Genomic DNA, 26,064 nt, shown 5'->3' on the forward strand with positions numbered 1-26,064 from the left:
CATGTGAGCAAACATTTGAGATAAGAGCGCTGTGTGGTGGCCAATAGCATCAGCATGTATTCATTATCCTTCATAAAGAATGGTCATTATTACTTCGGCTCACTTCAGAGTGACCGTCCGTCTCCATGTATATCTGTTTATTTATATGGTACTGCCCCCAGGTGGCTAAGGCATGCATAACGCTTTACATTCTATTTAATGATATCATCACAGTATTTATTTTTAAAATAAAATACAGTATTATAAAGGTTTATTTTGCTTCTCAAAAACAAATCACAAAATAAAATGGTGCTATTTTCAGGGAGGCTTTTACAGATTAATGTCACTTCCGTTCATTTCAATGTGAAAAGAAGATTTGAGATCCGAGAGTTTTCAGTTCTGAGCGTGCTCGCAGGATGAATTAATAACTCTTATCTCAAGGCACCACTGTACTTTTTGGACTGATTTCCAATCGTAAGGTTTTGTATTCATTTTCCCATCATGCACCAGGTGAGCTGCGATAGGCTGAAGAGGCCAACCCACCCCCCTCCCCCCCGTTGTTCCGGTGCATCGTCGTCGTGGCAACGGGGCCGCTCCTCCTCACCCACGCCGATCACCCCGATTCTCTCACTGTGGAAGCCAGCGAGTGAGGGGAGCGAGGGAGGAGAAGAGCGCGCGCGCGAGAGAGAGAGAGAGAGGTGTGTTTTCAATCCCACGCATTGGAGTGGGAGATAGCGTGCGCATGCTCACGTGTGTGTGTATGTGTGTGCGTGCGCGCGCATGAGCGTGCGTGGGCTGAAGCGACCAGCCTTTCACTCGTCCTGCTTCTTCCTCTCTCCTCTTCATCTTCTCGTCTCCAGATACTCCTCCTCCTCTTCCTCCTCCTCCTCTTCCTCCACCATCCTCCTCCTCTTCTTTTCCCCATCAGTCATCAGGATGGAGAACAAGTCGCTGCTCTGCTGGGTGAGTCTCCGCACATGTGTGTGCGAGCGCGTGCGATCATGTCAGCATCATAACAGCTGTGAGTTTGTGTGTGTAACTTTTTTTTTTTTTTTTTTTTTTTTGGTTGTCACATCCTCGTCTCCGTCACTTGTCTCCTTCCGTCATGTGCTCTCGTGGGCGTGGCCTGTCATCATTATAGTTGAACACCTGTCAGCATTTAACTTGCAATAAGATGGCGTAAGGTAAGGTTGGTGTGAACTGAGGAGCTTCTTGAAGGATTTGAAGTTTCTTCAGTTCAACTTTTTGCGAAGTGACAGCTTTTCCGACAATGTGCTGCCCCCTGCTGCTGTGGAGGCCTCCGTTTCACTCCTGGGGCTTCCTTGACTTCTGTCCTTTCCTACTACCTTGTTTCCGCCATTCCTCCTCTCCCACCTAATTTACTTGACCACTCCTCTTCTTCCTTCACCCCCTTCTTTCCTTAACTCTTCCTCTCCTTCTTCACCTCCTCTTTCTTCTTGACTCCTCCCCTCAGCTCCTTTTCTACTTTGTCAATTAATTTCTTCGAGTCCTTCTCCTTCCTTGACTCCTTCTCTCCTTGTCGTCACCTCATTTCCTAAACTCCTTTTTCACCTCCGCTCCTCATTTTCATTTGTCTATTTGTCACATCCTTGCTTCCTTGACTCCTCTTCCCTTTTCCTAATGTTTTCACCTCCTCTTCCTTTATCACCATCTTTCCTTTCTGACTTACCAGTACTTGCTCCCTACCTCTGCTCCTTCTATCACCTCCTCCTTTCCTACACTTCCCTTACCTCCTCATTTCCATTTGCCACGATTAGTCCTCCTTCCTTGTTCAACACACTCCTTCTCTCCTTTCCTCACCCCCTTGTTTCCTTGACTCCTCCCATCCTTCTTGACCGCCTCCTTTCCCTGGATGACTCTTCTCCTTTATCACCCCTTACTCCCTTAACTCCTCTTCTCCTTCTCCTAATTTCCCCACCTCCTGTCCTCCCTCACCCATTTCCTCAACTCCTCCTGCCCTTCGTTGCCTTCTTCTGAATCCCTCTCTCCTTCCTCACATTCTCATTTTCTCCACTCCTCCTCCCCTGCTTTCCTCACCACCTCACTCCCTTGACTCATCTTCTAATTTCCCTCTTTTCTTCACCTTCATCGCCTCCCCATCTCCTCCCCTCCTTCCTCCCCTCCTTGTTTCTCTTGGTTCCTCTCCTCTCCTCACCTCCTTCATCACCTCCATTTCCTACACTCCTTCAACTCCTCATTCCTTTCCTTTATTACTTCCTTGGTCCTTTGACTCTTATTCTCCTTTTCTATTTACCCCACCTCCTCCTTGCTTTTCTTGACTCCTCTCCTCTCCTTACTCCCTTAATTGTTCTGACTCCTAACCTCCTCCTCACAACCTCATTTGCTTTCACTCCTCCTTTCCTTCTTCGCCTCCTCCTTATGCTTCCTCTCCTTGCTCGCATTGCTTTAATTCTATTCTGCTTTCTATCCAGCTTGTCTTATTTGCCCTCACTTTTTTTCTACTTTTTCTTTTCTCCTATATCCCCTCATCATCTTGTGCGTGTGCATGCGTCCGTGTGTGTGTGTGTGTGTGCGTTATGTAAGTGCGGCAGTGAGTGTGTAGGCCGTGGTCTATCTAAGAGCTGATCTGCTGCTCATGCTAGGAGGGAAAAAAGACCACTTCAAGCAGGAAGTGTCTCTCCTTGGCACACCACGTGGTTGTCATGGTTACATGTGAGTCTTCAGAGACAATTTAATGTCTTGTGTCCACCCGTTTTTTTGCGAGATGAAGAACAACCCTCCAAGCTTCAGCTGCTGGTGATGTGAGAAACTTGACAAGTGTGTGTGTGTCTGTGTGTGTGTGAGCGAGAGAGAGAAAGAGAGAGAGAGAGAGAGAGAGAGAGAGGGTCTTATCAGCTCCTGCCATTGGTTGCCATGGTAATGGGCAATGGGAATTACATTTTCAGCACACACACACGGATATGTGACCACAAGCCGATCAAATCTGGATCCGCATCTGGATCCGCATCTGGGTTGCAAGGTTCTGCATCTTTAAAGTTTGACTTGAAGTTCAACTTTTAAAATGTCACTAAATTTCTATAGATGAAGTGACTTAGATGTGTGTGTTTGTGCGCCTACCACACACACACACACACACAAATACACACGCAATAATATGTGACAACTTCCGATGTGAAAGTGGACCAGAACTGGATCTGGATCTCATGTTTTTTCTTCTAAAAATAAATTTGACTTGAAATCCAACTTTATTAAATTTTTTTAATTTTTTTATTTTATTTATTTTTTCTAAAGAGCTCAGTATTGTTCATTCGGAAATGTCATCATCATTGCTCTTTATTTTTTATTTTTTTATTTTTTTTATATATATATATATATATATATATATATATATATAATTTTTATTTTTTTTGTATGTGGGTGAGTATGTGTGCGTGCGTGCGTGCGTGCGTGTATTTGTTAGCTCACCAAAAACCTATTAAATCCAACTTTAATGTCACTGAAGTTGTCCACAACACACGCGCAAACAAAACACGTATGTAAACGAATCCGGATGTGAAATCGGATCAGATCTGGATCTCAGGCCTTCACGTCTTAAAATTGCACTTAAAGTTCAACTTTTTGAACTTTCTGCACTAAACGTATACTGCACATCAAGTGGCTCAAATGTGTGTGCGTGGAATGCACAAATGCATAATGATGTGACCACATCTGAACGTGATAGCGGATCAGATCTGCATCAGGATCTGGTCTTAATGTTTCACTTTCTGAATGTCACTAAATTTATATATCAAGTGACTTGTATGTGTGTGCATGTGCTGGAACGCATACACACGCACACACACACACACACATGTTATGTGATCATACCAGGTTGTGAAAGTGGATCAGATCTTGATCAGGATCTGGAGCTAATCTTAAAATTTCACTTGACGTTCAACTTTCCAAATGTTACAAAACGTATCCATGAAGTGCTTCATGTGCGCGTGTTTGCATGTGCGCGTTATCAGAGTCGTCCAGCTTCGCACCTTTTCCTTCCTCGCATCCGTTCCTTCGCCCACACAGACGGGAAACAGGAAGTGTGAGTCACAGGAAGTAGTTGCGATCTTTGCGGAAAGTGGAGATTCTTTTTGCTTCTGACACGTCCACTTGGTTGGAATTGTTGAGTGCTAAAAGTTTAGCTGCTTCCATTTCTGTTTATGTGACATTTAGCTCATCTCAAGTTAGCATCTAGCTACCAAGTTAGCATGAAAATAGTCCCTGCTCTAAACAATATGACGGCGTGTGTCTCAAAATGGCTTCCAAAAGAGATCGTGGTCATGTTGTCTCCTTGTGGCCTCCACCAACCTGCCGCTTTTGTTTTCTCCTCTCACCCTCCCTCCCCTTCTCCACATCCTGGCGCCCTCATCCCCCCCCCCCCCCCCTCCCATCTTCCTCTCGCTCTTCCTCCCCCTCCCCAGGATGGGCCGACCAACTCCCACAATACTGTCTGAAGGTCTCCCCGCCGCCATCCCGGACCTCCAGACCGCCGAGCGACCCCCTCCGAGTGGACCGGACCGGACGAAGATCGGAAGCCTGAAGCCGTAACGCCGTCAGGCTTGGGATCGCAATCGCGCTTTGGAAGAGTTTGATGGGAGCGCTGCCAATAGGTAGGAGGCTTCATCCGACGCAACGCAACACACGGGATCAATATCAGCGCTGGGTCCATGCAGACTTAATTTTAAGACTTGAAAGACTCGTCTTGACTTTGACTTGGAATTGAGTTGAGGAGCTCTATTTACACGTTGGGCCCAGCTTGGGGGATCCTGGGCCCATCTTGGGCGATCCTGGGCCCATCTTGGGCGATCCTGGGCCCAAGGATCATTGTTGAGGAGCTTCATGTCAACAGAAGTATTGCTTTGCCGCCATCTCGAGCAATCTTTTTGAATGGCGGCGGTACAGTATTTCATTTAGACAACAGATTTGCTCTGCCGCCATCTTGTTACCATGTTAAAGGGATTTTAAGTGGACAAAAGTAGTGCGTTGCCGCCATCTTGAAGCCTCTTGGTTCCAATGAACTGTCTTGAAGTCAACTGAGGAGCTTCCTTTAGAGGAACTTCTACCTCTGATCAACATTTTGGTTCATGGAAACGTAGACTTTTTTTTTTTGTGCCCCAGAGTTGAATTCATGAAGTGCAGGGATGGCAAAGTAACCGCATTCGTCGGCTTGTTGTTCTGGCAAAGTGATGACATCGTACAATAGCAGATGAGAGCGAAGCGAGGTGCCCGCGTTTTCCAGCTGAACGCTCTTTGGGCTGCTGGTGGTTATTCACTTGCGGAGCCGTCAGCCTTGTACAAGACAATGCGGGAAAGTCGGCCGCCTGGCTCGTCATCACTTATTCAACAGTCTGAGTCAAGTGTTATCGCCAGCCCAAAATAAACCACTTGCAACCTGGCTAGGGGCTTCTTTTTTTCACTTCCTGTCTGCTAAAAGCAGGGCTCCGAAAGTTTTCTGGGGTTCAGGGGAGACGTTTGTCTGAGGAACCCGCTTGGAATCCTGACGCTGATTAAACCAGGCTGTCCCGCTAAATGCAATAAGAATTAAAAAAGTTGTTATAACAATGTTACGACAACTTTAAAAGAAACTGCTTTTATCCTTTAAAAAGTAGGACTATTTTCCCCAAAAGTAAGCCTTTTATTCTGAAACTTATATGCTTTTAGTAATTTAAAAATACGATTTTATACTTGAAAAAATGCATTTTCTCAAAATAATACAATTTCATAGAAAAAGACTTTAGTTCTCAAAAAATAAAATTTATCTCAAACAAATGCACTTTTCGTTCTCAAAAAAGAATGCTTTATACAAATTTCAATAGAACTTTAGCCTAAAAAATATGTTTTTTTCAACAACAAAAAAAAGAGAATTTATTTTTGAATTTTTTTATTTTATTCTTGAAAAAATGCCTTTTTATGGGAGTATAACATTTTCTCAAAATAATACAATTTCATAGAAAAATACTTTACTTCTCAAAAAATAAAATTTATCTCAAACAAATGCACTTTTAGTTCTCAAAAAAGAATGTTTTATACAAATTTCAATAGAGCTTTAGCCTAAAAAATATGTTTTTTTCAACAACAAAAAAAAGAGAATTTATTTTTGAAAAAAATGCCTTTTATTCTTGATTTTTTTTTTTTGTGTGAAAAACTACACCATTCACCCTAAAAAAATAGAACGTTGTACTGTACTTGGAAAAAATAAAAGGAGAATAAGAAAAAAATGTGGAAGACGGCCTCATAACATTAAATGTCAAAAGAATTAACATATGAAAATATGCTCTTCAAATTGAATGGGCAAAAAATGTTGGTAAAAAGCCTTTTAAATCAAGTGATTAATCGTGATTAATCAAAATTCTAAGATGTGATTAATCTGATTTAAAAAAATATATATCGTTTGACAACCTAAAAAAATACACCTTTTTTTTCTTGGGGAAAAAAGAGACTATATTCTGAAATATACTTTTTTTGCCTTCAGTTAAAAAAAAAAGATTTTTGCTCTCGAAAAAGTAAAGTAAATAGGTTCATTATCTTTGTTTTATTGCTGCTAACCATACGCAGTTTATTTTTTCATTAGATGACATAACATAGTTACTAATTTATCACACGATTTTATGGAGCCCCGAGCTACGACTCATGGGGGCCCCAGTTTAAGAGTCCCGTCGGCCCGCTTCGCTTTTCTAAAAGATCTCAGAAGCGAACGCCACGTTGTCTGGAGGAGCATCTGCCAGCTTCGCTCCCCCCAAATCTCTCCGCAAACATTCGGCACCCGCCCGCCATTTGACGATGTCCCAGTTGTGTCAGAGGCGGACGGGAAAAGAGCGCAAGTCAGCAGGTAGGATGTAGTTTTCACACGGCAAACTGCGAAAATTTGTTCAGCTGCGTTGCCATAGCAACAGCGAGCATGTCGAACACGCATACACCGAGAGTGACACAGTGAGGTTAGCACAGGATTCCCTGCTATTCCAGTTGCCATGACAACACGCCACTCGTGCCCTCGCCGACTCACCGGGATGCGAGCGGTCGTTCAATTTGGGGCTTCATCAAGTGACTCGTTTTCATTAACAGGAAGTAGAGTCTCAATAACAGGAAGTAGAGAAGCCACTGTACGTTGATTTGCTCTTGGCCAGATTGACAGATGCGTGAACGCAACTTGTGAGCATGACAACTTGTTGGCAGTGAGAAATCGTTCCTTTGAAATGATCGGTCCTTGGATTCTTCTCGGAATTCATGTGTGTGTGTGTGTGTGTGTGTGTGTGTGTGTGTGTGTGTGTGTGCGCGCGCAGTTTTCCCAGAGTTGAAAAACAGGAAGTGATATAACATTCCACAGCCATTATTAGCAGAAGGCGACGGCCAGATGAGGGCTGGCAACATGACTTGAAACAATCAACAGCTGGACTGTCCCAAATTAAGCTCACCTGTAAAGGTCAAAGTGCATTTTAGGTTCATCCTCAAATTTGGCAACCAAAGTTTTTGCCACGAGTCACTATTTGAAAAATGAGAGAGAAAAACATAAGAAATTTTGAATTAGCGCGGCTTCAAAAGGAGTGGCCGGGCCGGGTGAGTGATATGGGCGCCGGCGATTGAGCGCGATGTCCTGTCTTGCAGCCACATGCCTCTGAGTCCGGCTGCTGACACCAAACATGATCGCCCACGCCAACAGGCGGTTACTAACGGCAACCCGACAGGCTCTACCGTCGCCCGGGACGACGACGCGGAGGACCCTCCCTCTGGAAACAGCATCGTGGTCCGCATCGGCATCCCGGACCTGCAGCAGACGGTAACACACACGCTAGCTAGCACACGCGTGCGCCCGCGCGCCGGCCGGCCGGCCGGAGGATGACGGGGAAGTGACGGCAAGGCCAAAGTGAGCGAGTGTGGCTTCAAACATGTCCATGTGTGCGTCTGTGGCTCTCTCAGAAGTGTTTGCGGCTGGACCCAGAGTTACCCGTTTGGACCAGTAAGCAGAGGGTCCTGGTCACCTTGACTCAGTCTCTGTCGGATGTTTTGAACTATGGTCTCTTCCAGCCGGCGTTCAACGGCCGAGCTGGCAAGTTTCTGGACGAGGAGCGACTTTTGAAAGAGTACCCTCTCCCACCCATCACGCCCATTCCGTACCTCGAGGTGCGCTTCTTTCGCAGACAGATTTCAGTGAAGCCAGGCTGTGTTCGCAATCACTCGCTACCCACTATCGTGAAGCCCGGCGGCGGGATCGGGGCGGCGGGATCGGGGCGGCGGGATCGGGGCGGCGGGATCGGGACGGAGATGCCACAAAACTGCAGCAAATCACTTTTTTTAAATTTATTTATTTATTTATTTATTTTTTTTAAGAGCTCAGTATTGTTCATTCGGAAATGTCATCATCATTGCTCTTTTTTTTTTTTTTTTTTTTAAATATATATATATATATATATATATATATATATATATATATATATATATATATATATATTTTTTTGTGTGTGTGGGTGTGGGTGAGTATGTGTATGTGCGTGCGTGCGTGCGTGCGTGCGTGCGTGTATTTGTTAGCTCACCAGAAAACCTATTAGAAAAAATCTCATACCGTTCACCTAAACCGAACACCAGGAGACCCGAGGGGACCGAAGAAAACCAAGGAAGGCTTTTTTTTTCTATTAGACAAGGCTATGGCCTGAGCTCCAAACCAGAGAACAGGCGCTTTTCAGCCAATTTACACGAGTGGAACTGTCGTCTCGAACCGTGGTTCTCAACATTTTTCATTGATGTACCCCCTGTGAAATATTTTTTTTTCAACCAAGTACGCCCTAACCAGTGCAAAGGATTTTTGGTTGAAAAAAAACGGAAAAGACTTATAATACAGTGTTGGGTCATCATTTTGGATCTTCATTTGTATGCAGTAGTGTTCTCTTGAACTTTTTGGAAATAAAGAAATATAACTAATAAAAAAAAAAAAAGAGTAATTTTATGAATAAATATTCGTGCGCATTAAAATTAGCACCACAAAACAACTTATTTTTAAATAAAGTTTTTAGAAATGAGTTCAGCCAAGGTGGCATATAACAGCTTGGGTCGAACCATTCTGCCATCGGGAGAATCAGGACTTTGAGGACAATGAAATTGAATAGCCTACTGAATATAGGAAAGTTCGTTTTAACTTATAATTTTCTGAAATAGTTACAGAATTTAATCATTAATTATTGACTATTATTCATAAAGATTTTTTTCGCATGGATGCTACTTTTGAAATGTATTTTAAAATCTCACGTACCGCCTGGAGTGCCTTTGCGTACCCCCATTGGAGAAAGACTGGTCTGGAGGACTGAATTAGAAACTCAAGTCAAATGCACTCAAGTCGAATTAGTGTTTTTGTCTGAATGAGACTCCTCAACTCATTCCAAAAAAGTTCCATAGATGCCACAAGGTGTGGCAAATGAGTACTTGTTGTTTTTTAGCGTTGAACAGACGATGGATTCCAAAAACGAATCGAAATTCGGTTTTCATCTTACTGCGCGAACCGTATAAACATCTCGCGATTGGGGAACGAGCGAGTGATTTCGAACACTGCACTAAAAAAACGGTACTTTTTTTTTCTCCGTGCGTTAACGTTCGGATGTTGTCTTCTAGTTTCGTTACAAACGCAGAATTTACACGCAGACTTACGTAGACGATAAGCAGCTGGCCAAGCTGCACACAAAAGTAAGCCAAGAGTTTGACAATAAGACAAACGGGTGAGTGAAAAGCTGTGCTGACCCACGTGTTCGTCCGTCTCAGGCCAACCTGAAGCGATTCATGGAACACGTCCACCAAAAGAACGTGGAGAAGGTTTCCAAATGGCTGGAAAAAGGCCTCGATCCCAACTTCCACGACTCGGACAGCGGCGGTATGTAAACCTGCTTTCGAAATGTTACGAAATGTTACGCATATCTCGGGTTTCCGATAAGAGGGAAAATGGCCGCTTTTTGCTCCTTTCTTGTCAAACGATGTCAAAATGATCCCGCTCACATTGTCCCGATTCACCTTTTTGAAAACACGAGCGTGGTCAGAAAAGCCGCTAAATAAAACCCACCATCATTTTGTAAACTTTCTGCTCTGTTTGTAGCCATGTTGTTTTTTAAGAAGTGCATGTCAGTGAGGGCACACTTTGAATTATGTAAACTGCAAAAAAAAAAAAATATATATATATATATATATATATATTTAAAAAAAAAAAAGTTTGTATTTTATTTAAAAATGTTATTTTATTTTGATGAAATATTTAAAAGAAATTTGATAAAAAAATTTGGAGTCATTAAAACAGTGTTTCTCAGCCCTGGTCCTCGGGGGGGACACTGTTTTCCATGCCTCCCTATTCCAACGCAGCTGATTCAAATGACAGCAATCTCTGGAGAAGCCTGATAACGATCCTCAGCTGCGTTAGAATAAGGAGACATGGAAAACTACGTCTCACGGCTGGCCTGGGAACGCCTTGGGATCCCATCGGAGGAGCTGGCTGAAGTGGCTAGGGAGAGGGAAGTCTGGGCTTCCCTGCTAAAGCTGCTGCCCCCGCGACCCGACCCCGGATAAGCGGAATTGAAGACGGAACGGAATGGAACGGAAAACAGGCTTGATAGTGTGCCTCGAGGACCAGGATTGAGAAAGACTGCATTAAAAAAAAATGCATTTAAAAACGCATTTAAAAAGATGTGCAGAGTTCCCTCGTTTCCCGCTGGGGTTAGGTTCCAAAAAATGCCTGCAATAAATGAAATCCGCGAAGTAGTTAGCTTTATGTTTTACTTTTATTATAAATGTTTTAAGGCTCTAAAACTCCTCTCCACACAGTTTATATACACTTTTTTCATATTTCTCTCTTGTTTAAACATTTTCAATGTTCAAACCTTTTAAATGCATTTCTGGGAAAAAAAATATGCTAAATTGCGGGGGGGGAAATCCGCAAAACAATTTATTTATAGATTTATATATATATATATATTTGAGTTTTGCAATTATTTAAAAAATGGACTAAAATATTTTTGTCTAAATTAAATTTTTAAAATAATTTGATTTAAATATTTTTAATAAATTCATTTAAAAAATGATAAAAGCTTTAAGAAGAAGAATTAATTTAAAAAAATAACATTTAAAAACAGATGTTGTGCTTTACAATTTGAAAAAAGAGCTACGAAAACGTTAAAAAAAAAAATTGCTTTAAAAATTCCGATTTTAAAATAAGATTTTTATTTAAAAAAAATTATTTCTAAAAAAAAAATTTTTAAAGATTTTTTTAAACCAATAAATGAAATCAAATGAATGCCCTGCTTTGTTGATTGTTAGCAAAAGGCAAAGTGGACTAAAGAGTTTGAACGTTTTTAATGTGCTCCCCCCAGAGTGTCCTCTGACGCTGGCGGTCCAATTGGAGGAGAGCTGCGAGCTCATCAAAGTTCTTCGCAGTGGCGGCGCTCACTTGGACTTCCGCACCAGGGACGGAATCACCGCCCTGCATCGGGCCGTCATGTGCCGCAACAGCGCTGCTCTCACCGTAAGGACGCTGGAAAATAGCGCCACCTATTGGCCGCCTCCCGCCCCGCCTCCTCCATGACTCGCTTCTGCTACTTTTCAGACCCTGCTGGACTTGGGAGCGTCTCCGGACTACAAGGACAGCAGGGGGCTGACTCCCCTCTATCACTCCGCCATGGTGGGTGGCGCCCCCTACTGCTGTGAGCTGCTACTGCAGGACCACGCCGCACTCGGTACGCAAAATGTCCTCCTTGAATTTTGTAACATTCCCAAACCTCAAAACTCTTACAGTTTCGAGCCATTGTTAGCCTTTTAAAATAGTTTAAAAATAATGATGTCATATTTTACCTCATTAAAGTAATTTGTAGATTTGTTTATTGTAAATGTGTATTAGCAAAATAAGCTATATAATGCAATACCACGCATGTGCTTATTGTTCCATTGCGTGTGAAGAAACGCTGGACTGATAAAAGGTTTGTGGTTGTCATGGTTACAGGCATGACAGACGAGAACGGATGGCAGGAAATCCACCAGGTGACAAACACTCACTCCCTCGCACCCGCCCACACACATGCGTGCTCAATCACTTGCTCAAATCACAGCTACAATTATACGTACAGATTTAGTAATCGCGCGTGTGCGTGTTTAGGCGTGTCGTCATGGAAACGTGCAGCACTTGGAGCACCTGCTGTTCTACGGGGCTGACATGAGCTCCCAGAATGCATCGGGAAACACCGCGCTGCACCTCTGCGCTCTCTACAACCAGGTAGGAAGACAGACGACGCGCCAAACGTCTGCCGCAAAGGCGCCCTCTAGGGAAGTTTGGATCACATTGCACAATCAGAATCGATTTTCTTGCCGTTGCCAGTCAAAGGCGCATTCACGACTGGGATTCTTTTTCCAGTATTTTACAACCGTTATTTTCGGGAGGTGTTGTTGTAAAAAGTTTGAGAAGTACTGGTCATGGTTGTTTGTTGCTGCCCCCTGCAGGACAGTTGTGCGAGAGTGTTGCTGTTCCGGGGAGCCAACAAGGACATTAAGAACTACAACAACCAGACAGCCTTTCAGGTCACAACTACAACCGCCGCTCTTCATTTCATACACTACAGTGGTGCCTTCAGATGCTGTGACTATATAGACATATTTTCTTTATCCTCCGCAAAGAACAGCTCATTTTACTGCAGCTCTCCGTATTTGTGTATTCAACTGCCTAGGCCATTTGTAATTGACAACCAAACTTTGAACGGTGTACGAATAACAAAGATGGATGTCTGTCTGGGTAGGTCGCCATCATTGCTGGGAACTTCGATTTGGCCGAAATCATCAAGATCCACAAAAGTTCTGATGTTGGTGAGTAGCACGCATCAGCATATTATTATATTTTAGAGATCGATATGTATTGCTGAGGCGCCTCGTGCGTGTGCGCGCAAGCAGTTCCCTTCAGAGAATCTCCGTCCTACACCAAGCGGCGCCGCCTGGGAACCATCAGGTCGCCGGCGGGAAACGGCCTGTCGTCGCCGCGCTCTCTGATTCGCTCCGTCAGCGACAACGCCCTGGAAAGCCCCGCCTCCTCCCCTGGACCGTCACTGCAAAGCTTGGAAACGCACCTCGACGCGCACACGCACTCGCTACGACGACACACGCGCCGCCTCAGGTCAGCCACAAGATGGCCGCCATAAAAATGAATTGAACATATTTGACTTCATTTTTTTTTGAAATGACAAAATGAAAAATATTGGAAATTGCTTACGTTTGTTTGTTGTTTATAAATACATAAATTAAAACAATACAATCATTGAATAAATATTTCAATTATATGACATATTTTACATACATGTATTTCTTTTATTTATTTGTTTATTCACTTCATTAAAATCATTTGTAAATTTGTTTATTGCAAATGACAGAATAGGTGTATTAGCAAAATAAGCAATTTCATATATACATTCAAAAATCTTTACATAGAAATAATTTACATGAATTCTAAAAAAAAATGGAAAATGAAGTACAATTTTATGATATCAATGAAAGTCTTTAAATGTTTAAAACACACGTGCTGTCCATGCCCCTCTTCAGTCCAAGTAGCGGCGGAGGTCACGTGGAGACCAGCCCCCCCTCATCGCCCCCCCTCACCCCGCAGTTGAGGAAGAAGAGGCTGTACAGCGCCGTGCCGGGGCGCACCTTCATCGCCACGCGTTCCCACGTACCCCAAGGGTCCGGAGAGATACAGCTGCATCGCGGCGAGAGGGTGAAAGGTCACTAGACCAGCAAACATTTGGGGTCCGGTGGAGACCCCTCGTAATCTTTATTCTGTGCGTCTGTCTGACCCCGTCCCCGTATGCGCCGTGCACGGCCAGTTCTGTCCATCGGCGAAGGCGGATTCTGGGAAGGAAACGTGAAAGGAAGAACGGGCTGGTTTCCTGCCGACTGCGTTGAAGAAGTTCAGATGCGACAGTACGACCCCAGACAGGGTAAATTTTGTGACAAAAAATGTGACGTGACGTGGAATCAAATTGAACCTCCGATTTTTTTACCCACAAAAATCACATTTCCTATTGTAATCAACCCCCCCCCCCCCTTTTGCTAATGGAAAAAGCAAGCCTCAGGCCTCCCTGATTTTATGTTTTTTGGATTTGTTGGGGTCTGGATGTTTCTTGGGCTGGGGAGGAGTTCTGGTGGGGGGTGTCTGGTCGGTGCTGGATTTCACCTTCCTTGGTTTTCTTCGGTCCCCTCGGGTCTCCTGGTGTTCGGTTTAGGTGAACGGTATGAGATTTTTTCTAATAGGTTTTCTGGTGAGCTAACAAATACACGCACACACGCACGCACGCACGCACGCACATACACATACTCACCCACACACACACACACAAAAAAAATATATATATAAATATATTTAAAAAAAAAAGAGCAATGATGATGACATTTCCGAATGAACAATACTGAGCTCTTAAAAAAAAAAAAAAAAGAAAGAAAAAAAAGAAAAGAAAAAAGGAAAAAGCAAATGACGACGAAACCAGTCGTTTTTGTCTTTACAGGTAATAACACTTAATAAGATAATAAGAAAATGAGGGCTTCATCTCCTTCAATCAAAACATGAATGTAAACATGATCATTAATGAATTAACATTTTTCACGTTCAATCATTTAAAATGGTCAAATCGCCTGAATGCGACTAAAGTGGACTATCACAAAATAATTGAAAATCTGCGACCCTGTATCGGCTTTTAAGGCTGCACGTACAATATACGGGCCTGGATTATTTTTTATCGTATCGTTTGCAGTAAAAATAAAAAGAATTGGAATGAATTGAGAATGTGTTTCAGAGACGAGGGAGGACCGCACCAAGAGACTCTTCAGGCATTACACGGTGGGCTCGTACGACAACTACACCTCTTACAGGTGAGTGGCGAGCCTCGCCGATGGGCCGCCTCTTATTGTCGCGTCGTCGCTAACCGCGCGATCGCATCGTCGCCAGTGACTACGTGATCGAGGAGAAGATGGCCGTGCTGCAGAAGAGAGAGAGCGAAGGATTTGGCTTCGTCCTACGAGGAGCAAAAGGTAGACCAGCGAGAAACACGGGATTGGGATTTGGGTCTTTTGGTTAATGTAATGCGCGATGGGAGGTTCGACATATTAAAAAAAAGAAAAAAATCTCATTTTGTGACATTTTGCTTCTCCGATTGCAAGCCGAGACCCCCATCGAGGAGTTTGCCCCCACTCCGGCCTTCCCGGCCCTGCAGTACCTGGAGTCCGTGGACCAGGGCGGCGTGGCCTGGAGAGCCGGTCTACGTACTGGAGACTTCCTCATCGAGGTTTGCTTAATTCATTGATCCGATCGGGAAGGCGCAAGCAGCCGTAACGCAGAATGTGAACGCGCATTTTTTTAAATCTCTCGGCACGTCAGGTTTCATCTATACTGGTGTGTGCAGGTGAACGGCGCCGACGTGGTGAAGGTCGGCCATCGCCAGGTGGTGGCGCTCATCCGGCAGGGCGGCAGCCGCCTGCTCATGAAGGTCGTGTCCGTTTCCCGCAAGTCCGACACCAACCTGATCAGAAAAAAAGGTTCGCCTTTACTGCTTTTAGAAAAGTCAACCCTGGCTAATAAGTCCACAGGGATCCTTGAACGCAACAATAGTCGAAAGACACAAGCGCACAAGGATATTAACTGTACTGAACCGTAAACACTTTTTGACAATATGTAATATGTGACCTCACTCGTCCAAACATGACATACTGATTATTATTATTACATGTGCGGAATACGAGTTACGCAGCAAAATCTAGCTCTTTTTATCCAGCTCAGGGGGGGGCAGCCATTTTGTCACTTGCTGTCAACTGAAGATGACATCACAGTTGCTCAGGGCTCAGGCAACCACCAATCACAGCTCACCTGTTTTCTGAAGCTGAGCTGTGATTGGTTGTTACCTGAGACCTGAGCAACTGTCATGTCATTTTCACCCGACAGCAAGTGACAAAATGGCCGCCCCCGAGATGGGTAAAAAGGATCATAGCTCACCTGTTTTCTGAAGCTGAGCTGTGATTGGTTGTTACCTGAGACCTGAGCAACTGTCATGTCATTTTCACTCGACAGCAAGTGACAAAATGGCCGCCCCCGAGATGGGTAAAAAGGATCATAGCTCACCTGTTTTCTGAAGCTGAGCTGTGATTGGTTGTTACCTGAGACCTGAGCAACTGTCATGTCATTTTCACTCGACAGCAAGTGACAAAATGGCCGCCCCCGAGATGGGCAAAAAGGATCATAGCTCACCTGTTTTCTAAAGCTGAGCTGTGATTGGTTGTTACCTGAGACCTGAGCAACTGTCATGTCATTTTCATTCGACAGCAAGTGACAAAATGGCCGCCCCCGAGATGGGCAAAAAGGATCATAGCTCAACTGTTTTCTGAAGCTGAGCTGTGATTGGTTCTTACCTGAGACCTGAGCAACTGTCATGTCATCTTCACCCGACAGCAAGTGACAAAATGGCCGCCCCCGAGATGGGTAAAAAGGATCATAGCTCACCTGTTTTCTGAAGCTGAGCTGTGATTGGTTGTTACCTGAGACCTGAGCAACTGTCATGTCATTTTCACTCGACAGCAAGTGACAAAATGGCCGCCCCCGAGATGGATAAAAAAAGGGTTGGATGTTGCAAAATGGCCGCCTTCTGATATTGGTCAAATCTGCTGGATTTTGCTGCGTAACTCATATTAATCAAATACCGTATTTAGACTAATTGGGCTGCATAGGACATATTATTGTCAAGAATTTTTTGGGGGGAGTTGACCCTTTAATAAGTTGCCGGCATCTGATTGGTGTTCCTCTCATAGCCCCTCCCCCTCCCAAGCGAGCCCCCAGTACCTCGTTGACTCTTCGATCCAAGTCCATGACCGCTGACCTGGAGGAGATAGGTACACACACAAGTGCGCACGCACGCACGCACGCACGCACGCACAAGCGCATACAGTAAATGTGTAAGAGGAATTGTTGACTTTTTCCTTTTGTGCAGCTAGGAGGAGGCGCTTTGGTGAGTCATGTGATCATCAGGTCACGTTGTGTGCTGTTGTGTTCATGCTGAGTGTTGGTCAAAGTGCATCTTGTGTGTGTGTGTGCGTGTGCGTGTGTGTGATGGAATAAAACGATTCAGTGCAGGTTGTCTGTTTCCTGGCGGGAATCAAAGTGGCTTTTTGAAAACAAAAGTTCTCGCTGCATGCGGCCATGTTGCGAATGCGAGCAGTTCACATCAGATGGGAAGAATACAAAATATTAGAATGAAAGAAATCATTGTTTTTATGAAACTCCGACCCTGCAGAGAAACTGGATGACATGTTGGCGGGGAACACGCAGGAAGTGGTTCTGCGGTCCCGGCCTTCCGATGACTTCAGGGCGGCCACGGTGAAGCAGAGGCCCACCAGCCGGAGAATCACTCAGGCCGAGATTAATGTAAGATTCATTCGTCGGAAGAACTTAGGTGCGAGTAACGCTTAATTGTGTGTGCGTGTGTGTGTGGTGTGTAGTCATTGTTTGAGCGTCAGGGTCTGGTCCCGCCCTCCGGCCCGGAGAAGAGCACCATGGCGCTGCCCCGAGGAATGTCCAGAACCAAAAGTTTTGGTGAGTCTTCACGAGAAGGTCCCAGACCCAAGATAATGTTTGTGTCCCAAGAAAAGGGCCTCGTTTCAACGTAAGGTTCATCTCATGAAAAACGTAAATTGAGTCAATGAATCCCGCCGTTACGTCGCAATCAAATCAGAAAGTCGGATAACTAAAGATTGACTCCGATTTGAGAGGCAATTTAAAAAACGGCTGTCATAAAAAGTCCATTTTCCACAACCGGCTCCTTTAGGGAAGGCAAGGCTCAAGTGGGAGAGTCGTCGTCTCCCAACCCAGAGGTTGTGGGTTCGATCCCCAGCCATTGGGACCAAGTCAAAGTGTCATTGAGCAAGATACTAAACCCACAGTTGCTCGTGATGCTGCGCCACAACGCGAACGTGGCGACCGTGTTAAGTGCTTTGAGTACCTTGTAGGTGGAAAAGTGCTACGCAAGTGAAAGTCCATTTAGTACCTGAAATGCTGATGTGTCGCCATGGCAACCACGCAGGCACCCCCGAGGACGACCGCATCTCCGCCCTGATCCACGAGAGTCGCTTTCCTCGCAGCTCCTCTCTGACTGACAGCTTCATCCCGCCGCCTCCCCAGACGGCGCCGCCCCCGCCTCCATCCCCGCTCTTCCTCCTGGACTCGGGGCCGCCCCCCTCCTTCCTCCCGCCGCCTCCCCCCGCCCGAGGGGAGGGCCTGACCCGGTCCAGCTTCAAACCGGGAGCCGAGCCCAGGCTCCAGGAGCTCTCGGACGCGCCGTCCAGGAGCCACGCCGAGCGCCAGAGGAAGGCGCGCTCCATGATCATCCTGCAGGATACGCCGCCTCAGCTGCAGCCGGAGATGCACGCCGCCGCCGCCGCCGCCATGCACATGTCCTCCGCGCACACCTCCACGCTGTCTCTCCACACCGCCGCCCTCGGACACTCGCCGCTGTCACGCCGCCGAGGGCGACCCATCGAAAATCCTTACGCCAATGTGGGACAGCAGGCCCCTCCGGCCAAACCTCAGAGGAGGAAGTCACCTCTGCTCAAACAACTTCCTGTGGAGGAGCAAGGTAGGCGTGGTCTGCAGCCTCATTGAGAGAACGGTTGGTCATCACGAAGACGTTATATAAATATTCTTGTCCTGAGATAAAGTTTGTCGTCCCAAGAGAAGGTTGTAGTCTCCTCCATCTTGTGCGCAGGCCTCAAAGACCAGGATGCAAAGTCTGACGCGAGCGCTCCAGGCAGCCCCAGCAGGGCGGAGCTCTACCAGCAGCAGGTTCTGTCCGAGCGCGCTCGCGTCCACGGCCGCCGCTCCTCCCTCTTCCTATCCGTGGAGGGCGCCATGTCCGACAACCAGGCGCCGCCTCTTCTGACTCAGAGTCACTCCATGGACGACCTGGGCGAGCTTCCGCCACCCGCGGCTGTCCTGTCGCCCTCGCCTACCCCGCACACCTTCCTCCACCCACTTACCGGCAAGCCTCTGGGTAAGAATTGTTTTGATGAATGTCGCTGTGGCGCAGTCCCAACATTTGTCCCCTCCTCAGATCCTTCGTCTCCACTCGCCCTGGCTCTGGCCGCGCGAGAACGAGCGCTCACCGCCCGCACGCCGAGCCCCGAGCCGCGACTCAAACATGCCTCGGCCTCCGCCACCCCGATCCCCACCCCGGCCGCCAGCCCGGAGGGCCGACATAAGCGCACCCCGGTCCCCACCCCGCAGAGCAGCCCCGAGCCCCGCTCCAAGCGCACCACCCCGCAGACCAGCCCCGAGCAGCGAAGCAAGCGCGCCACCCCTCAGAGCAGCCCCGAGCTGCGGCACAAGCGCATAACTCCGCCTCTCTTCCCTGACGGACAGGTGGAGCGTCCCGAAGCGGAGGGGGGAGTGACATCACCCGCGGGGCCGTCCCCCGAACGCTGGAGACCCGTCCCACTGGCCAACCTGGCCAATGAGAGCCACTCGGCTATGATAGACAGACGTAGAAGCCTGACCATTGGGAGCTCAGAGGAAGAGGGCGGTGCCTATACGGTAACCCTCCCGCCCGCGTTGTTGTCATCCAGCGACGAGGAGACAAGGGAGGAGCTACGCCGGATCGGTCTGGTGACGCCGCCCCCTGGTTTCGCCGCTCCTGCGTCCCCCCTCGCCCTAACGCCGCGGCGGGTCGCCGAGGGCGACGCGGGTGAGGACGACGAGGATCCTCGCGACGGCTCACTGCCGCCTTCCATCACCTTGGCATCACCCCCCGCCCCACCTTCCCCCTCCTCGCCGCCAGCCGGCCACCCTTCCTCGGCCCTCAAACCCCGCCTCCGCTCGCCCATCGGCCGTGGCCGCTCGGCCCTCAGGGACCCCCTGCTCAAGCAGTCGTCCGACAGCGAGCTGCTTCCGTCCTCGGCCGGCTGCCCGGCCGCTGCTCGCCAGCCGCGCTACCTCTTCCAGCGCCGCTCCAAGTTGTGGGGGGGCGGCGAGGAGGAGGGCCGGCCCGCCGCGCTCGGCGGCCAAGGGTCCGCCTCGGCGTTGGAGCTGAGCGGCAGGGCCGAGTCCGGCTTGGACCTCGCCAACAGACTCCACCTCCTCAACAAAGATAGCCACTCCCTGGGGGAGGAGCCCAGCCCCCTCGACCCCGGTCGCAGGTCCCCAGTAGGTGGGGCCAGGTACGTTACCTAAGTGTGTGTGGCTCTGTAATTGTCTGTGTGCGCCTGTGGGTATGCATGGCACGCATGTTTGCGCCTACCAGGGTACGAGTTGAGGCGTGCGTGTGCGCTGTAACACCAAGTGTGGTTTGTGTTTTTGCAGATGTGTGGACAGTGGAGAGAGAAAATCGTAGGTTTTTATCTCTGGTAAACATTTCTTGTTATCGCTCTAAGATGCTAACATCTGCTAACCAGTACTATGCAGCATCGCTATCTATATAATACTAATAATAACGTAAATCTGATTTACATAGCGCTTTTCAGGACACTCAAAACTCGGGTTGTGGCAAAAAAATTGATTCTCATTTAGTACGATTCAGAATCGATTTTATTGAAATGATTTGATACGGTCCTGCCCTTGTTCGTGCGTGCCTTTATTGGGAGCGCTGTTCATGTGGTACACGATTTGGCCACTTAGGGGCAGTGTGGTTCCGCACGTTCTGATCCACTGTTAAGTTGTAGCCACATTAGAGAGTAGATGGAAAAAGTCATGAACAATTTATGCCAATAAAAGTTGTTGTTTTTTGCAGCATAAGAAGAGCATTTGTCTGTGAGTAATGTTAAGATGCTTCTCTGTAAACATTCCTGAAGCGTTTTGTATGGACAGCCGTTCTTTTGAGTGATAAAAGTGCCGGGAGTAGCGCGCTAATTAGCATTAGCGAGTCAATGGCACTTTCCATTGTGCGTTAGCCTTGAGCTAGCTGCATCCGGGAAACGAGCTCAAGTTAAAGTCACTGCTTTAATCGTCCGCTCTGCATGGCCATTGAGAACGGAACCGGGTGAAACTGATACCAGCGTTGGACTCTTTTTGAGGGAGCGTTCGCTGTCTGCTAAACTGTAGTCAGCCTGCTCAGGGAGGGCAGAATATACTCACTGTAAAAGCGATCACACTTATAGCTAGTGTTGGAAATCATTTCTCTGATTTCTGCGTGTTCAAATAAAATTCAAAGTTGAAGTCTTGTGGAGAAGTTTTGCTAGCTTTATTTCAGAGTCTGAAAGGCATCTCTAGAACCCGGCTCAAAATAGCCCTGGTCCCAGAAGTGTAACATTCTCAAACAACACTCACCCATATATACCTAACAGTTCCCACCCCCTTTATTGATAAGAAGTACATTTTGCCCTTCCAGGCATAGCCCAACCCATGTGGCACATCCTGTCAAAACAAGAGTCTTAAAGTCTACACACCCCCCAGTTTTATCTTTGTTCAGGAGGTGTCTTGATCAACTCAAAGGACGTGGGTAAAACACCCGGCCCCCACCACGTCCTTAACAGATGTGAGGTAAATTATTGGCTTCCTAGATAAACAATTGAACTCTGTAGCAGCTTCGCACCAGAGATTCCCGCATATCTGCCCTGTAGATTCCGACACCCCTTATTCAGATTAAGTCAGACACCTCACTTCCTTAGGGGGGAAAACAGACCACATTCTAACTACCATATGGGTAACAGTTGTATTTATCTAACTAAAATCAAAAACACTTTGAAGAATATATATTGAAACAGAAAAACAATGTTAATAATCCAACACTAGCTTACAATTCAAAACTTAATAAATGTAAAAAAAAGACATTTTAATGTCTCCATTTGTCATTCTGTCTTGCAAACCAGACTGGAGTCGATCATGACGATTCTTTGCACATCCATAAATTGATGCAGAAATCGTTGTCAATCAAATCATTTTGAATCGAAAATCGATTCTGAATCGAATGGCAGACCCCAAAATCCGAATCGAATCATGAGATTCCCGCCCCTACTCAAAACGCTTCACAATGGATACATTATTCATGCGCTCGCACCTTCACACTGGTGGCGGGAAACGAGCCACAGCTGCCCTAGGGCAGGCTGACGGGAAGCGTGGCGCACCACCAGACATTCGCACCATCCATACATCAGTGTGAGCGGCACTGGAAGCAACATTTGTGAAGTGTCTCAACACAAACGACAGCGGATGACTGACGTTGACGTCAGAGCGGCTCCTCTTCTGTTCCTCTTTACGTTGTTGACTTTCACGTTTCACTCGACTAACAAGCACGGCAGCGTCTCCTAAATTGTTCTGCTTCTCGCTAACACATCTTAAGTAGTTCTAGCAACGTCGTTGAACGTGGAACGCGTCACCTTCTAGCACTTCGCTCTCAGGCTATTGTGTGTAATGCTAATGTGCTGAAATGCTAACACCAGCTTGATGCTAATGTGCTAAGATGCTAACAGTTACGCGATGTCGCAGGTTGTTCTCCAGTCTGGGCGAGCTGCACACCATCTCCCAGCGAGGATACGGCACCACCTACACGGTGCGCCCAGGGAGTCGCTACCCCGTCACCCGTCGCAGCCCCTCCCCTTCCCCCTCCCCGTCCCCCTCCGACAGACCGCCGGGCCTGGGCTCCTCCCCCTCCCCCTCCCCCTCGCCCTGCTCGGAGCGCCCGGACCTGAGCTCGGGCCGCGGCCTGACCATCCTCAAGTCGTCCAGCTTAAGCCTGCCGTCGGAACCCAAAGAGGTCCGCTTCGTCATGCGCAGCGCCAGCGCTCGGACCCGCTCCCGCTCGCCCTCGCCCTCCCCGCACGCCTCCCCGTGCCCGTCGCCCGTCCTCAGCGGCCCCCTGCTGGCGCTCAGGCCCTGGAGGCAGCGCCCGCTCAGCTTGTGGAACAAGTACGACGTGGGCGACTGGCTGGAGAGCGTCGGGCTGGCCGAGCATCGCCAGCGCTTCCAGGAGCACGAGATCGAAGGCTCGCACCTTCCCGCCCTCGCCAAGGACGACTACGTGGAGCTGGGCGTCACCCGGCTGGGCCACCGCATTAACATCGAGCGGGCCCTCAGGCAACTGCTGGACGCCGCCACTTGACCGCTGTCACCACCATAGGTCTACTCGCTATTTTTTGTCAACTCAGCTCTTTGATCACCAGAATCCTTTCCGTCACAACCGTCGATAGTCGCGACCAATTATCCTGATTGATGGTTGCGATCGAAAGCGTCGAACCTTTTTGATCACGTTCATTCATCGGGTATGCGAATCGAGTCCATGTCCGTCCACCAGGTCATCAAGTCCATCGCGTCCGTCTGTCATTTCCATTCACGACGTCATCCTTCATGTCCGTCCATCACGATCATCCGTCCATCACATCCGTCCTTCACGTCCGTCCTTCACGTCCGTCCTTCACGTCCGTCCTCTCGTCTACGACTCGAGAAGGCGTTTCGGCAAGTAAGTGACAACTCGAGTCGATTGTGATGTTAACCCCGATGCTAACGCGTTAGCTCACACGTTAGCATAGCTCAGCCTGTGTCGGCGATCAAAGAGCTGATTTGATCTTTTTTTTCTCCTTCCAATGATTATTATAAGTCCTGAACAATATTAGTCTTGATTTTGAATATTTCCGAATATAATGGACTCTATGCACGAAGCACTTCGGCGTTGGGTGTAATGTTAAAATCCCTTTAAAGTGAGAATAAATGAATAAATATGTCTTGTAAATTTGACACGCCGCAGAAAAGAGCGACGTTAAAAGTACTTCCAAATTGGAATGATTGAAAAAAAAAAAAAAACGAGGATTCCAAATCAAATCAAATCAAATCAAGCTGTTGTCTCTTCCTTCAAATGTGCTGAACGCACGTTCCGCGATCAAATGTCACTATTTACACCTGGAAACACGAATGCTACTTTGGTTGGCGTCTTGCTATGCTAACAGGTTTGAGCCGCTAAAATACATTCACGCGTGAGTGGTGACGCCATTTCGAGGCGTCGGCACTCACGTTGCCCGTTAGCGAGACTTTTCCCGTTTTGACCCCTTTTGCTATTTGGCCTTTGCCTCTATGTTTTGCGCACACTCATGGCTAACAACGAGGCACTCTAAAGCAGATTTGTCGGTCTGAATCCACTGGCTGTTACGTCAGCCTTTACCCCTCCCTTCTCACTTTTCCGCCTTTGTCTTAGCCGACAACGAGGCGCTCTAAAGCTGCCACGCCAGCCGACTATCCGAAGAGAAGGTATCGCCGCAACTGAGTATAAGAAGTTCTCCGTTTTTTGTACGTTTCCAGCAAATTACCTTCAAACCTATTCTATGTATTTCGAAACAAATCTGTGAATTCACTTTCCACCAAAAATGCGCCGATGCCTTGCCGTGCATAAAGTTCATTATCCTCATTTAGATTTTTGAGCAATGATGTGCTAGTGTTGACGTTATTCTACTTTCACTTTTCATTTGACAATGAGTCGAATGCCCCCCCCCCGTCACCATGGCGACGTGCTGGAGTTCTTGATGACTTGTCAACCAGTGTGTGTGTGTGTGTGTGTGTGTGTGTGTGTGTGCGTGCGCGTGGCGTGCGTGATACGTGTTGATTGGACATGGTGCTACATGTTGGAAGCCATCTGTACAGGAAGTAACTTCATCATCCTTAAACCAATTGCAGCAAATCAATCAATCAATCACAAAAAAAAAAAAAAAAAAATCAAATCAATCAACCATTCGGGCATCCAAGGTCGTTCGAGGAGTTTCCACTCTGCCATGAGGTTGTTTTTTCCTGACCTCGCCATACGTGGAGATCCCTGGAACCTTTTCTTCTAGCGTTCTGGTCACGCTAAAACGAAGGAGGACTCCTGCAGTGCGTCCAAAAAGTATTTCACGGTGTGAAACATTTACAGGAAAACGTGAACGCTAAAGCAGATCATTCACATATTCAGTGGTGACTGTTTTTTTAAATTCATGATTCCTGAATTAAATAAATTCATTAATTTTCTTCAAAATTATACACACAACACCCCATAATGACAATATGAATACCTTCCATTGTATTATCACCTTTTTAGTATTATTTTTTTTTTACAAGGATGCTAACTAGCATGTGAGCTACTTTTTCAGGCACACATTCAACATGAAACAAGCTAGCTTAGCTTATTTTAGCGCAGCGTAGCACACGAAAATCCCGTGGACGCACCGGGTTCGGTGACACTCGTGAGCGTTGTTTACCGTTAGCACACAGGACACCAGCTAACATGCTAACGGGCGCTAAGCTAACGTAAACATTAGGATGTAGACTGAAGATAGTAAATGTAGCTGAATAAATATTCCTGAGTCATGAATAAGCAATAGTTCTGCTGGTGGTGATGAAGTCCTCATGTACCATCAAATTATCTCATGTAAGCGCATTAATCAATTGATTGAGTGATGGATTATTGGATGGCTTTGATGTTTCTTTGTGCTCTTTACTTTTCTTTTCACACGCACACCAAACATGTTACGTTTCTAATAAAGGCTCATTTATTACTACAAACCTGTTAATGGTACTCGTGCTGTGTAAGGAGAAGTCGTTTAAACCTGAATCGTAAGTTTGAGCGTTAGCTTTGTTTGGAATTTGCACAAAGCAAAAAAATATTATCAAGGAGAAGGAAAAGCAAGTGATAAGAGTAGACAATATTATATTATTGTACTCTTTTACGTGTTCAATAAATTGAATGGTGAGATTCTGGTGAAGAAGTCCCTTTGCAAAGGTATAATTATTCAGAAGCTTCTGATCACACAAATGAAGTCACCCAAGCAGTGATCTGTTCAAAAGTGTGTCGTCCTCCAGCACACAGTAAGTACATTTATTGAAAATCAGTGAATACAAGAAAATCCCTCTCCCCTCCCTTCAACAACTTCCCATAGGTACAAAATCAGATTAGACTTGAACAGTAGCATGTCAGCCTGTCCTTGGACTCTCTTTGACCGGACAGAGACTCGTACCAACTATACTCAACTTTTAGATAACATAGGAAAAAAAACCTGTTACCTTCCTCTTTCCCAGGCAAGAGAACAAAGGACTATAAATTAACTTAACATATGAATTAACTGTTGTCTTATTATTACACAGCT

At 46.6% G+C, this 26,064-nt stretch overlaps 1 protein-coding gene across 5 annotated transcripts; it reads left to right on the plus strand.

The window, feature by feature from the left end:
- Positions 1–699: 699 nt before the first annotated feature.
- On the plus strand, positions 700–25,483 carry shank3b (SH3 and multiple ankyrin repeat domains 3b). Of its 5 annotated transcripts, XM_086058661.1 has the most exons (28): positions 701–942; positions 4,419–4,607; positions 7,600–7,771; positions 7,912–8,115; positions 9,595–9,666; positions 9,742–9,850; positions 11,334–11,485; positions 11,567–11,696; positions 11,960–11,997; positions 12,113–12,229; positions 12,454–12,531; positions 12,747–12,813; positions 12,898–13,117; positions 13,540–13,718; positions 13,821–13,934; positions 14,787–14,862; positions 14,939–15,021; positions 15,151–15,275; positions 15,393–15,525; positions 16,789–16,869; positions 16,968–16,985; positions 17,271–17,401; positions 17,476–17,569; positions 18,057–18,608; positions 18,738–19,022; positions 19,083–20,184; positions 20,327–20,353; positions 22,448–25,483. In XM_086058661.1, the coding sequence occupies exons 3-28, from the start codon at positions 7,604–7,606 to the stop codon at positions 23,058–23,060; spliced, it is 4,968 nt and encodes a 1,655-aa protein (XP_085914787.1). In that variant the 5' UTR covers positions 701–942; positions 4,419–4,607; positions 7,600–7,603; the 3' UTR covers positions 23,061–25,483. The 5 variants fall into 5 exon arrangements, with proteins under 5 accessions (XP_085914789.1, XP_085914787.1, XP_085914788.1 ...); XM_086058663.1 differs by lacking the exon at positions 16,968–16,985 and having other exon boundaries at positions 700–942; XM_086058662.1 differs by lacking the exon at positions 20,327–20,353 and having other exon boundaries at positions 702–942.
- The last annotated feature ends 581 nt before the right edge of the window (positions 25,484–26,064 follow it).

This window comes from Leptonotus elevatus, chromosome 17, assembly GCF_054856555.1.
Source record: "Leptonotus elevatus isolate MCC_2025b chromosome 17, RoL_Lele_1.0, whole genome shotgun sequence".
Taxonomy (NCBI): domain Eukaryota; kingdom Metazoa; phylum Chordata; class Actinopteri; order Syngnathiformes; family Syngnathidae; genus Leptonotus; species Leptonotus elevatus.

What these genes read in the sequence shown, in the direction of transcription:
- shank3b (XM_086058661.1), top strand. Translation starts at nt 7,604, where the DNA reads ATGCCTCTGAGTCCGGCTGCTGACACCAAACATGATCGCCCACGCCAA. An exon ending in GCAACAGCGCTGCTCTCACC is followed by an intron (nt 11,486 to 11,566) that starts GTAAGGACGCTG and finishes GCTACTTTTCAG; the next exon opens with ACCCTGCTGGACTTGGGAGC. An exon ending in CGTCCTACGAGGAGCAAAAG is followed by an intron (nt 15,022 to 15,150) that starts GTAGACCAGCGA and finishes TCCGATTGCAAG; the next exon opens with CCGAGACCCCCATCGAGGAG.